General features: G+C 39.6%; 1 protein-coding gene across 1 annotated transcript; it reads right to left on the minus strand.

The window, feature by feature from the left end:
- Nucleotides 1-1,552: 1,552 nt before the first annotated feature.
- LOC113064586 (protein ANKUB1) lies at nt 1,553-8,688 on the minus strand (the record flags this gene model as incomplete). Its single annotated transcript, XM_026235436.1, has 5 exons — nt 1,553-1,699; nt 4,114-5,049; nt 5,171-5,207; nt 6,958-7,174; nt 8,590-8,688. Coding segments are annotated over 5 exons (1,392 nt in total), but the record flags the coding sequence as incomplete, so codon positions are not given.
- Nucleotides 8,689-12,971: the final 4,283 nt, after the last annotated feature.

Genomic DNA, 12,971 nt, shown 5'->3' on the forward strand with positions numbered 1-12,971 from the left:
TAGCAGTGCAATGAGGAAATGGGCAGTTTAATGCTCATCTGGCCTCATTAATAGGCAATCTGCTGCTGCACAACTGCACTTCTGCTCTGATATCTTACTCAATAAAGTGTGACGCTTTCAGAGCTTTTACTTTTTTTTGATTTCCACTCAAAATAAGTGCATAATGGAGAAGAAAAATAAATAAATAAAAACAATCTGCAGATTGAGCCTAGGCCTGAGCCTTGCTCTGCATTATGGACACTTTAGAAAAAGTGCAATCACTGAACAATAGGACATTTAATAAATTGGTCCAAAAGATGCATGTATTGCTGGGGAAGTAAACTCTCAACCCAAAAATACACACAAAAACCTTCAGTGCCATGCGCTTAAAAAGACAGTCCACCAAAACATGACAATTCTGCCATCATGCAACTCACCCTCTTTCTTCTGCGGGACAAACAAAGAGGATATTTTGACGAATGCTTTCAGTTCCCAATGACTTCCATAGTATGAATAAAAAGTTTCATGGCAGATCCTGAAACTGTTCGATTGCCAAAATTCGTCAAAATATCTTATTTTTTATATCTTATATTGTTACATTGACTTCCGTTTTATAGAAGACAAAGGGACACAAAACCATTTGTTTACCAACATTCAATCTCTTCTTTTGTCTTCAACAGAAGGAAGAAATGCTTACATGAGGGAGAGTAAAGGATGATTTTTGAGTGAACTGTCCCTTGCCCCAAAGCACAGCAGCTATTAATACTTATGGCACAAATGAAACTATAATATCAGCATTGATTCGTCTCTGAGAAAGATCAGGAGCACCAGTAAATGGCCGTATACAGTCGAACGCTTCTATTTGATGTTGTGGAGGAAGCGGGCGGCAGCAGTGGCTGCTCTTGAGCTCTGCGAGCGCTCGCTCCAGCCCGTCAGTGAGATGCTGAGGCCTCACACCGTCCTCCAGGTGGAGCTCCAGGGACCCACATTCTTCCAAATATCTTCTTCTGTGTTCAGCAGAAGAAAGAAACTCGCACAGGTTCACAAATGCATGAGGGTGAGTAAATGACAGCAACTTGAGTGATTTTGATACATTTGGTTTCCAATAGTTAAGACTTTCTTATCTTGCATCCATCTATGTTTTATCACGTAGTTCCAAGACGAATACAAACTGGAAAATTTTAGGAATAGATGATAGCTAGTTGGTATGTAGGCCTATAAATATAATGTGGGTGTAATAAGACAATGGCTGCATCAGATTAAGTAAAGTAAAGAGCGCTGTCAAACCTGATTAGAGGAGTCCCTACAACTTCTTCCGTCCTGACTGTTATTCTTTTCATTTAGCTTGATGCTTTAATTATACAATGGTTACTAAATCTCTAAGTTTTCTTATTTTACCATGCAGTACATTAGTGGTGAACAAGTGTTTCATGTCATGTCTGTACAATGACTGGTATGTTGTCTTGACTTTTTGTGATTTGTGATTTTTTTTAATTAAATGTTTTTTTAGCAATTCTTGACAACTAGACTTCACAGAGACAGAATCTGGACAACATGTTTTGACACTCTGGACAAGTCGCTTCTGACTTCATTGTGTAATCTGTTTTGCAAGGGTTGTCAGCAGGTTTCCAGGTCATCTCTCAGAGTGCTTTGGACGCTGCGTCTGGCTAGTGTCTGTGCTAGCGCTAGCTGCTGCAGCGACGGCTTCTCAGTGAAAGAACTGTGAGGGGAAAACAAAAGACATGTGTCCCATCACCAGTGGCAGCAAACAGAACAGCAATAATCTAACTGCTAACACTTCCATTTATTGGCAGTTGCATGACTGGCTTAATTTTTGTATTTTGCCAATGACCCATGTTTTAAAATCCATCTGGCATCACTCTGTAGCCTTGCAAACTGGTTTATGCCACACATTATTATTTTTTCCATGAAACCAGATAAGCGCAATTCCCACTCAGCTGATTTCATTGTTACCAACCTATATTAAGGTTAGGGATTGGTCTTTGTTTCTGCGTTGTTAAGGAGATCAGCACTGTGACATGAACAATGAAATGTTTGCGCTTAACTGGTTTGTGGAGTAAAAGAACACTTATGCCATCACAGTACCACATCCTCAACTAGCAACTGTGAGCTGTGACATCAGAGAGCAGATAAAGGGGGGGGAACTATGTACTATATCAGGGTTTCAAGTCAAACACACCTAATATGTACCCATATTTGCATCGCTGATCAATTATGCGTGTTATTTGTCAAACTACTTCGATCATTAACTTCAGCAAGTATGGAAACAGGAAAACAAACCAAAACCTTGATAGTTTAGGCAACATATATATCCTTGCCAATAAGATGTATGGTCAGCCTAACTATATATACACTTTTAAGAGCCCATGTTTGTGATTTGCAATTTTGTGGCCTAATGGAGTCTCTGAAAGTAGAGGAATTGTAGTCAATACTCAGAAATGAAGCCCAAGGCATACTTACAACAGTCTGCACACTGTCCAAGTGACACATTTTTCATCATCAGGAGTATCCAAGGACGTCTGCACTTTTCTATGCACTTTTCTGCATACAAAAGCTCAGGTGTGAAGTGAATGCTGAGATAGAACGAGTCCACTAGAGCCCCTTTCACATTGCCATTCCGGCAAATACACAGGTAAAGTGTTCCTCCAATTGTTCCGTGGTCGCTAGATTTTGCACTTTCACACTGCCAGTGATGACCCGGTATATGTGCGTGCTTTCACACACAACCCTTGAAGATCCCGTAACAACACATGACATCAGCGTGTGACGTGTAATGTACGAGTCGAAAACGCTATGCACGTTATACTTTCACTGAAGCAAGCAAACTATCTCTGCGTCAGCACGGGAAGTGAGGAAATAACTGATCTCTGCCTCATTACATTTTGCACATATGTTTTCGTCGCGAACGTTGATCTTCCTTAAAAGAGTAAAAAGAGTCGCGCGTCCTCACTTCGACACGGAATTAGATCTGGCTTTTGTTCACACAGCGCTCGTCCCAGAAGGCGACCCGGCAATGTTCCGGGAATATTGCGGCTCCGACGTGCAGTGTGAAAGGGGCTTAGGTGGTACTTTGCATGTGCCGAACTCGTCCATCTGTACTGTACAGTTGAGTATACTTGAAAATGACTATATGAAACTATATGAAAGCTGTGCGTGAGACGGAACGGAACACAAAAAGTGGATATGCCCACTACTCTGAGTGTGTGTTCACTGTGTGTGTATGTTTTCCACTCACTACTGTGTGTGTGCACTTGGATGAGTGAAATGCAGAGTACATATTCCTAGTATGGGTTAATGTGACGAGTGGGGTGAGGCCAAGAGCCGTGGGAATGAAGCGAGGCAGGTGGAGTGATTTGGAAATGAGCTACACCTACTCCAGTCAACGGTCTCCTCCGTGGGACTCGAGACCGGTGAGTGAAGCAGGTGTCGCTCATTTCCAAATCACTCCACCGGCCTCGCTCCATTCCCACGGCTCTCGGCCCCGCCCCACTCATCACATACTACATACACATGTCACATCACTTATTCAATAACATGTTGCTGGAAAAAAAATTAAATAAATAAATAGTCAGAATGGATAGCAATTTTTCCCCTGTCAGTGGAGTAGTCTCAACCTCAGAAATCATGCCCTACAGACTGTTGGCTGAACGTCTGATGCATAAGACACACAAAATGAACACTTCAGGAGTTTTTGAATTTGTCATCTGATTGGTTGAATTCTACAGGGTTTCTGGGAGATTTGTTTGTTTTGATGCCAAACGCTTATCAGCATCAACTAAACGATGGGCTTTCAAAAGCATGTGATGTTCACAACACAGACTCTTGATAACTGAAAATGGTGTTCATGATTGAATTATTTATTGGCTACAGTTCGGCCTGTTTTTGTAAGGACATCGACTACATTTCCACACCCCTAAACATAAAACTGAACAAAACTAAATTGGGCCTCTTAGTTAGCCCTCCTGCTATCCTTCTGAAGGTCTGGCTATGCAAGACTACCAGCAAGAGTCAACTAGCCAAACACTGACCCCAAATCCACAGTGTTTACACTTTTAAGCACTTCAACCCAAAAAGGACACAAGAAAGGATTTAACATTGTTAACTATAACCAACCTGGCAATGGCCAAGCAGTAAATGGCATTCTCCCGAAGAGTTCGTCCATTAAGGAGTTTAAAGTTTTCCTGAGGGATGTCAAGTATCTTGTCAGATGTCAAGGACCTACTGATGAGGAAGTGTCTGTGCCTGATGTCTGGAAAAGAACAGGGATGGGGAACTTTACTGTGCCAGGCCCCAATGCTCCCATTGCTATTTTCAGCTGGCAGGATTTCCTTTGGGTTCTTCTTCCCACATGCCCTGTTTCTAGTGATGTTCTGCTGTTGTATTGCGCTCTTCATGGTTTGGGGAGGATGCAGCTGTGGCAGCACTACCGATGCACTCTGGGAAGTTGGAGCAGCAGAGTGATGACAAACACAGGAAGGACCCACAAAGGATGATGTCACTGGGAAGTTGCAGGATGATTCTTTGACCTCTATATATCTTCTCAATGCTCGGCCTCTGAGATTCGAGGACTTGTTCTGCATGGGAAAGCCATCAAAATGCACCAGATCACCAAGCTTTCTTACCAACAATTGGCGTTTTCTTGCTTGAGCCCTGAGTATCCATGTCTTGATTTGAAGGTAGATGTACATTGGTAGAGAGTACCCAGGAAAGTTGACAGTAATGTAAAGTTTTGAAGCTAAATAGGTAACACACTCTCTGCATCTATGCCGAATTGCGATTTGCAGCAGATTCCTGCCACTGGGATCGCAGCAGGCCAGACTTGCAATGCTTCTACTAACAAACAATTTTAAAACCAGGAGTTGCTCAGCCTCGACTGCTGCATGCGTGGGACACTTCAAAGAGTCCGGATGATCCATCAGGTAGCACCATGTGCAGTAGGGATGGAAGCCGACAGGATCTTCTGCTTTGACCCCACCATTGATCAGCAAGTTGGCCATGTCCAGGTGTCCATGTGCTGCCGCCACATAGAGAGCCACACGCTTCTGAAACCTGCATCGCAGAGCATCAAGAACTTGTGAAATCAGTCACTCTCTGTTTGATATACCCAAAACACCCAGAACAGACATACTGTAGGAGCACCAACTAAACCAAAGGTGGGGTGTTGCCAAACCTAAGCACAGGTTTCTCCATAGAGAAGTGACGCTGAACTGTTTGTGTCCTCTAAAACAAGCTCTCTTTCTTTTACAAAGTACCAGGAAGTTTTCTTGCATACCCGCAGCTCTTGTAACTTTGCAGTGCTTACACCCTGACAGATTATTACACCCCTCATTAAGGTTGTAACCCAATTGATTTATATCCCCAAAACTTACCCTCGCTTAACCCTAAACCGAATCATACTGGGATTGAGTGGAGCCCTACTGTCCACATCAAACACTGCTTTAGGCCAGTTGTTGCTTTAACACAGTATAGCCCCTTTCACACTGCACGTTGGTCCTGAAAAATTGCCGGAGTGCCTTCTCTGTGAACACAAACACATCCCGGGTTGGGGACCTAGTAACATTGCCGGGTTCAGTCCCAGAACGAGCTCTGTGTGAACAAAAGCTAGAACCAATCCAGTAAAGGGAGTGTCGTAGTGATGACACACATTACCGTGCAACCATCTTTTACCAGGTTTTTTGAAGGCAAATCAATGTTTGCAATGAAAAAAATATGTGCAAACTGTAATACATCTGAAGCTGAGATATTTCTCCATCTTAAGTAAAACAGAACGCTTCACATTACACGTCACATCGTAATGTCATGTGTCTTTACGGGATGTGTGTGCAATATTCCAGGACCAGCGTCCAGTGTGACAGGGGCTATACTGTGTTAAAGCAACAACTGATAATCAAACAGTCCCAGGACACATTATCCGTATATTTTCTGTCATTTCTATGTGAAAGAGGCTTATGAGAGATCAGTCAAGCACAGTTGGGTTCTATTAAAAGTTGCATAGAGCCCTAAGTATTGGACATTTGCCACCTCTTTAAGGCTGATTTATACTTCTGCGTTGGACCTAACCCATAGCCTTGACATAGCGTCAGTTTTCATTTATACTTCTGTGTTGTTGTCCGCGTCACATGCAGTACACACTCAAACCGCTAGTCTGCAGTCTCCACGGACATGTTGCTGGTGTAACCCGCAAACCACGACAAAAGCTAAAGAAGAAGTGGCTCGTCGGATGGCAGCAAATAAATATCAAATCATTAAATCATTATTTAAAACGACACGTCAAGTCAGGCTACCCCGTACTAGACATACAGTACCTGTAGTCAACGGCGTAGGTTCGACGCAGAAGTATAATTTGGGCTTTAGTGTGACATCCTCATCTATTTCTAGTGAGGGTCCTGAAGTTTCCTTGGATAATGAGAAAGTTTTTGATAGGGTACAAAATCTTCAATGAACTAATAAAAATAACTTTCAAGGTATAACTCTTCCTGCAATCTTTTATTTTCTGTGCATTACACAACAAATAATGAGGATATGGTGAACTATTACCTTTCAAAGAGATCAGACTTCCAGATTTTGACTAATAAAAAGGTGTATAAAACCACTCAGGACATCTTAAGGCTGGAATACACTACACAACTTTTGCCTCTGATTTGCAGTCTGGAGGCGTTTGTGCTAGTTGCCAAAACTTCATAGCCAGTCAGAGTTGACAGATTTAATAGAAAATTGCTTAGTATATGACAGGCATGAAACATGTTTGATATTTTGAACAACTTGACATTGATTTCATTCGACGTGCATCTCCTAGAAAAGAGGTAAATGTTACTGCATGCGTTTGTTGTGTTCAGATTGACTTGAAAGTCTGGTGTTAGTATGTAACCATCCACAACATATGAGTCCAGACATACTTTTTATTGGTATAATGTCTGTGTGTATCAGTGATTAAATTGCTTTGTAGATATGATTTACCAGCTTGCACAGCATAGTCACTGAGCAGGTTACAGTCATAGAGATGAAGGCGGCTCCCAGTGGAGAGTCTGAAGGAACTGACAGGAATACCGAGCTGCAGGGACACCAGTGACTTCAGTTTGGACACAAAGGATCTCAGTAAGGTTACCGGTCCCATTATGGGGAGAGTCTCCTTTGTTATGGCACTGAACAAAAATAGAATGGCCTTGCTGACTTCCTGTGTGGGACAGAATGTTTACTTACAAACAAGTCAACCAAGTGCAACATGTTGATTTAAAGGATACATTTGCCTCCCAGTGGTGAGATCTGCTCACTACAGCACTGCAACTGGCACACCATGAACCACTGAGCCACTGCCGCCCCAAATAAACATTCACACTTTGTTTAAGTAAAGCAATTTTACTTCATTTTGGGGGATTTTCAAGCCTGGGTTTGTAATACTTGCGATAAACAAATAAACATTCACACTTTGTTTAAATAAAGCAATTTTACCTCATTTTGGAGGATTTTCAAGCCTTGGTTTGTAATACTTGCTTGTAATACTAATACTCGCAAGTATTACAAAGCAAGGCTTGAAAATCCCCCAAAATGAGGTAAAATTGCTTTATTTAAACAAAGTGTGAATGTTTATTTGGGGCGGCAGTGGCTCAGTGGTTCATGTAGGTTGTCTACTAACTGGAAGGTTGGTGATTCAATCCCCGGCTCCACCTGACCAAGTGTTGAGGTGTCCTTGAGCAAGACACCTGACCCCAGCTGCTCCTGATGAGCTGGATGGTGCCTTGAATGGCAGACACTGCAGTCGGTGAATCCTAGGTAAAATAATTTAATAAAATTAAAAATATGGCGTAACAGGACAGAATCCCCATTTTAAGGGGTGGTACAGAACATACATTTGAGGTGTTTACCGCTAACTACTTTTACTGTTTAGATAATAGTTCACCTAATATATTGCTCTAATAATTAAATAACAAACTGTACTCTGTTAGTAGTGCCATGTACATGGATACATATATCAACCTTTATTTTTGAACATGGACTTGAGTGCATGCAGTTCCACTATTTGGCTGTATGAATGAAAAAGATTTTATAATATCACAAAATCTAATATAATAAGCCATTTTTGTATTCTACACATGATTACATTCCAGAACCTATATTTCACAAATCACTGTCAAAATGGGTAAAATGACTGATAAACCAGGGAGTTTTTCACAGGGTCAGCTGCCATATATTATAACATAAAAAATTATTTTTAGAAACCATTTCTGTTTCAAGGGCCACAATTATGTGAACATACAAAATATTTTTGGCTACATTCCATTAGTCTGTCTACTCTTGACAAACAAATGATGCAGACTGAATTAGGTCCCTTTAGGTGCATGAGACTATAGATGTAAAGATGTCACTGCATGAACAAAAAATGAACTAAGGGACAAAATGTGTATTCCCATTAACTAATGTCTAAAACCATGATAGAAGCATCATTCCTTTCCTGTATATTCTTTTTTTTATTTTATTTTTTTTATTTTTTTTTGTAGATTAGCTCACCATGAGTCACTGAAAACATAGCTCAGACTGTCCGCAAAGCAACTGAAATACATAAACTGTGTATGTGTGAACATGGGTCAGTACCTTCACCTGACAGCGAATGGTGCTTCCTGTGGTAATGCCAAAGTCTGACACACTCCAGTTGTCCTGCAGGGCGGCGCCGGCGTAACCCAGCTCCAGATATCGTTACTCTGTGACTCAATGTGTGTTCAAAAACGGACAGTATGTAAGATCATTAGAAAAACTGTCTAACTGGGTCTCAGTAAAACAGCCCCAATAAAACATGGGCAACCTATAGCTGTTTTTGGCCAACACAGATTTATTGCTGTATTTTAGGGGGGTGATGGGACATCTTGCAGCTGGGATATGTTGAGTTCCTATGGTGATATGTTAGAAAACACATTTGACAATGAACACTTAAGAACACAAGTATTCAGATCAATACTAAAACCACTAACTAGCAGAAACCCATGAAAACTTAAATGAATCGCCTTTATTGAAACTAACAGAAATATATTTTCTTCTTCTTTGACTTGCAGTGAATTTTAAAGATTTGATCTTAAAACGACCTTGAGAGTTTTATTGCAAATTTGCATCATGTGACCTTTCTCGCTTTCTAACTTTGAGTGTCTTTTGCTGAGTCCCAATTCGCATACTATGCGTCCTAAATAGTATGCGAAACTGGAATTAGTACGTCCCAAATCGTAGTATGTTGAAAAGAGTATTTCACAGATACCCGGATGGTCTACTATTTCCGGTTAGAATTCGAAGTGCAGATCAATGCACACTCTTGCACAATTTCCTCACAAAAACAGTACATACTTTTAGGTCGTAGTATAAGTAGGTGTATTGGGACTCAGCGTTTGAATTTACAGGTTGCCAAGAGAAACAAAATACAAACAGAAAACCTGCATATGTACTTCATATCAGTTTGTTTTAGAAGATGACAATGAAAAAAAAAGTGAAAAATGAAAAATGTTTGGAAAAGTTCACTGCTAGCTAGTGGCCAAGATTGATACCACAAGCAAACCTGTATAAAAATAAAATAAAATAAAATTTAAACATGAAATGCTTGCTGGATTCATGTAATTTAAGTTAAATGAATGTTTAATTTCAAATGAAAAAATAAGTAAACTTTTTGGTTTCTCTGGTTTTCCTATTACCCTTCAATATATCGATACAGTTCTGTTTTGGAGTGTAAAGGTAACATTTACGCAAAATAACCAGTACATAAGAAGTATATTTTGGTCTAAATGAGTCTACTCCACCAAACTACTGTTATAAGCATGAGCCCCGTCAGACTGGTCGTGGCGGAGGTGTTGCAACAATATAAAGTGATATTCTCAATGTTACCAAGAAAACAGGATAAAGGTTTAACTCATTTGAAATACTTCTGCTAAATGTTACACTGTCAGACATGCAAAAGAAATCTAATGTATCTCTTGCTCTGGCTACTGTGTATAGACCACCAGGGCCGTATACAGAATTCCTAAAATAATTTGCAGATTTCCTCTCAGAGCTTCTAGTTACAGTTGATAAGGCGCTAATCATGGGAGATTTTAATATTCACATTGATAATGCAAATGATACATTAGGACTTGCGTTTACTGACCTAATAAACTCTTTTGTAGTCAAGCAAAATGTCACCGGGCCCACTCATCATTTTAATCATACATTAGATTTAATTATATCGCATGGAATCGATCTTACTGCTATAGATATTGTACCTCAAAGTGATGATATTACAGACCATTTCCTTGTATCGTGCATGCTGCGTATCACTGATATTAACTATATGTCTCAGCGTCACCGTCTGGGCAGAACTATTGTTCCAGCCACCAAAGAAAGATTCACAAATAACCTGCCTGATCTATCTCAACTGCGATTTGTACCCAAAAATACACATGAATTAGACGAAATTACTGACAACATGGGCACTATTTTCTCTAATACATTAGAAGCTGTTGCCCCCATCAAATTGAAAAAGGTTAAAGAAAAATGTACTGTGCCATGGTATAACAGTAATACTCACTCTCTCAAGAAAGAAACTTGTGGTCTTGAACGCAAATGGAGAAAAACTAACTTAGAAGTTTTTAGAATTGCATGGAAAAACAGAATGTCCAGCTATAGACAAGCTTTAAAAACTGCTAGGAAACTGCTATTGAAAATAACCAAAACAATCCAAAGTTTTTATTTAGCACAGTGGCTAAGTTAACAAATTACCGGACGCCACCTGATTTACATCCCGTGGTAACTAGGATTTACACAAGCTCCAGTCTGGATCCAGAACACCTGAGAAGAGATGATGCTGACCCTCAGAGGACCCCAGATGATGCTAACCCTGAATCAACAAACAGAACTAACAATTATTGCTAAATGTGTGACTGAATCATAAAATAACTTAATTAATAATATTGATAGTTCATCGTCTAGCTGACTACGTCTTGTATTATTATTATTATTAGTTTTTCTAAAATCCAGTCAAATGTGCATAAACTACTAGCTACTACTAAATATTTTAGAAACATAATTTTCTGTAAAGTTGCTTTGTAACGATTTGTTTTGTAAAAAGCGCTATACAAATAAACTTAAATTGAATGAATTGAATTGAATTCACTGATAAAATAGATAACATTAGAAATACAATAGCGAATGTAGATTCTACAGCGTCTAACACTTCAGTTTCAATCATCGCACCCAAAGATAAACTGCAGTGCTTTACAACCATAGGACAGGAAGAGCTAAACAAACTTATCACTGTATCTAAACCGACAACATGTTTATAAGATCCTGTACCCACTAAATTACTGTAAGAGCTGTTACCTGTAGCTGAAGAACCGCTTCTCAATATCATTAACTCGTCTTTATCTTTAGGTCACATCCCAAAACCATTCAAGCTGGCAGTTATCAAGCCTCTTATTAAGAAACCAAAACTAGATCCTAGTGTACTGGCAAATTATAGGCCTATTTCAAATCTTCTATTTATGTCTAAAATTTTAGAAAAAGTTGTGTCTGCTCAATTGAGCACCTTCCTGCATAAAAATGATCTGTATGAAGAATTTCAGTCAGGTTTTAGGCCCCACCATAGCACAGAAACTGCACTTGTTAAAATTACAAATGACCTGCTCCTTGCATCAGATCAAGGCTGCATCTCATTTCTAGCCTTACTTGATCTTAGTGCTGCGTTTGACACCATAGATCATGACATACTCATAGATCGATTACAAAACTATACAGGTATTCAAGGGCAGGCTCTAAGATGGTTTAGATCCTACCTGTCCGATCGCTACCATTTTGTTTACTTAAATGGGGAGTCATCTCATTTATCATCAGTAAAATATGGAGTGCCACAAGGATCCGTCCTAGGTCCCCTTCTATTTTCAATATACATGTTGCCCCTTGGTAATATTATTAGAAAATAGGGAATTAGCTTCCACTGTTATGCTGATGATACTCAGCTATATATCTCAACGAGACCAGGTGAAAATTCCCAATTATCTAAGCTAACAGAGTGTGTTAAAAATGTAAAAGATTGGATGACAAATCATTTTCTCCAATTAAATTCGGATAAGACAGAGATATTAATTATTGGACCAAAAAACACTACACAGAATCTTGTAGATTACAATCTGCAACTAGACGGATGTACTGTTACTTCCTCTACAGTCAGAAATCTGGGTGTCATATTAGACAGCAATTTGTCTTTTGAAAATCATATTTTCAATGTTACAAAAACTGCATTCTTCCATCTTAGAAACATTGCCAAGCTACGCAACATGTTATCTGTTTCTGATGCAGAAAAGCTAGTTCATGCATTTATGACCTCTAGACTGGACTATTGTAATGCACTTCTAGGTGGTTGTCCTGCTTCTTCAATAAACAAGCTACAGGTAGTCCAAAACACAGCAGCTAGAGTCCTTACGAGGTCAAGAAAATATGATCATATTACCCCAATTTTACAGTCTCTGCACTGGCTACCTATTAAGTTCCTTATCAGTTACAAATGATCATTACTTACCTATAAGGCCCTAAATGGTTTAGCTCCTGCGTACCTAACTAGGCTTCTACCACGCTACAACCCATCACGCTCCCTAAGGTCACAAAACGCTGGACTTTTGGTAGTTTCTAGGATAGCAAAGTCCACTAAAGGAGGTAGAGCTTTCTCACATTTGGCTCCCAAACTCTGGAATAGCCTTCCTGATAATGTTCGGGGTTCAGACACACTCTCTCTGTTTAAATCTAGATTAAAAACACATCTCTTTCGCCAAGCATACGGATAATGTATCTCTTAAATTGTGAGTGTAGTTGCATTTGATCAAATGTGCATTTTTATTCATTAGCTTGGGTTAAACTAATTTTACTTTGTTGGATCAGCAACTATGCTAATGATGTCTATATTTTGTTTCTATGTTTTGCCTAGGATTTACACCTTGAATCAACAAACAGAACTAACAATTATTGCTACA

Source organism: Carassius auratus, chromosome 47 (assembly GCF_003368295.1).
Source record: "Carassius auratus strain Wakin chromosome 47, ASM336829v1, whole genome shotgun sequence".
Taxonomy (NCBI): domain Eukaryota; kingdom Metazoa; phylum Chordata; class Actinopteri; order Cypriniformes; family Cyprinidae; genus Carassius; species Carassius auratus.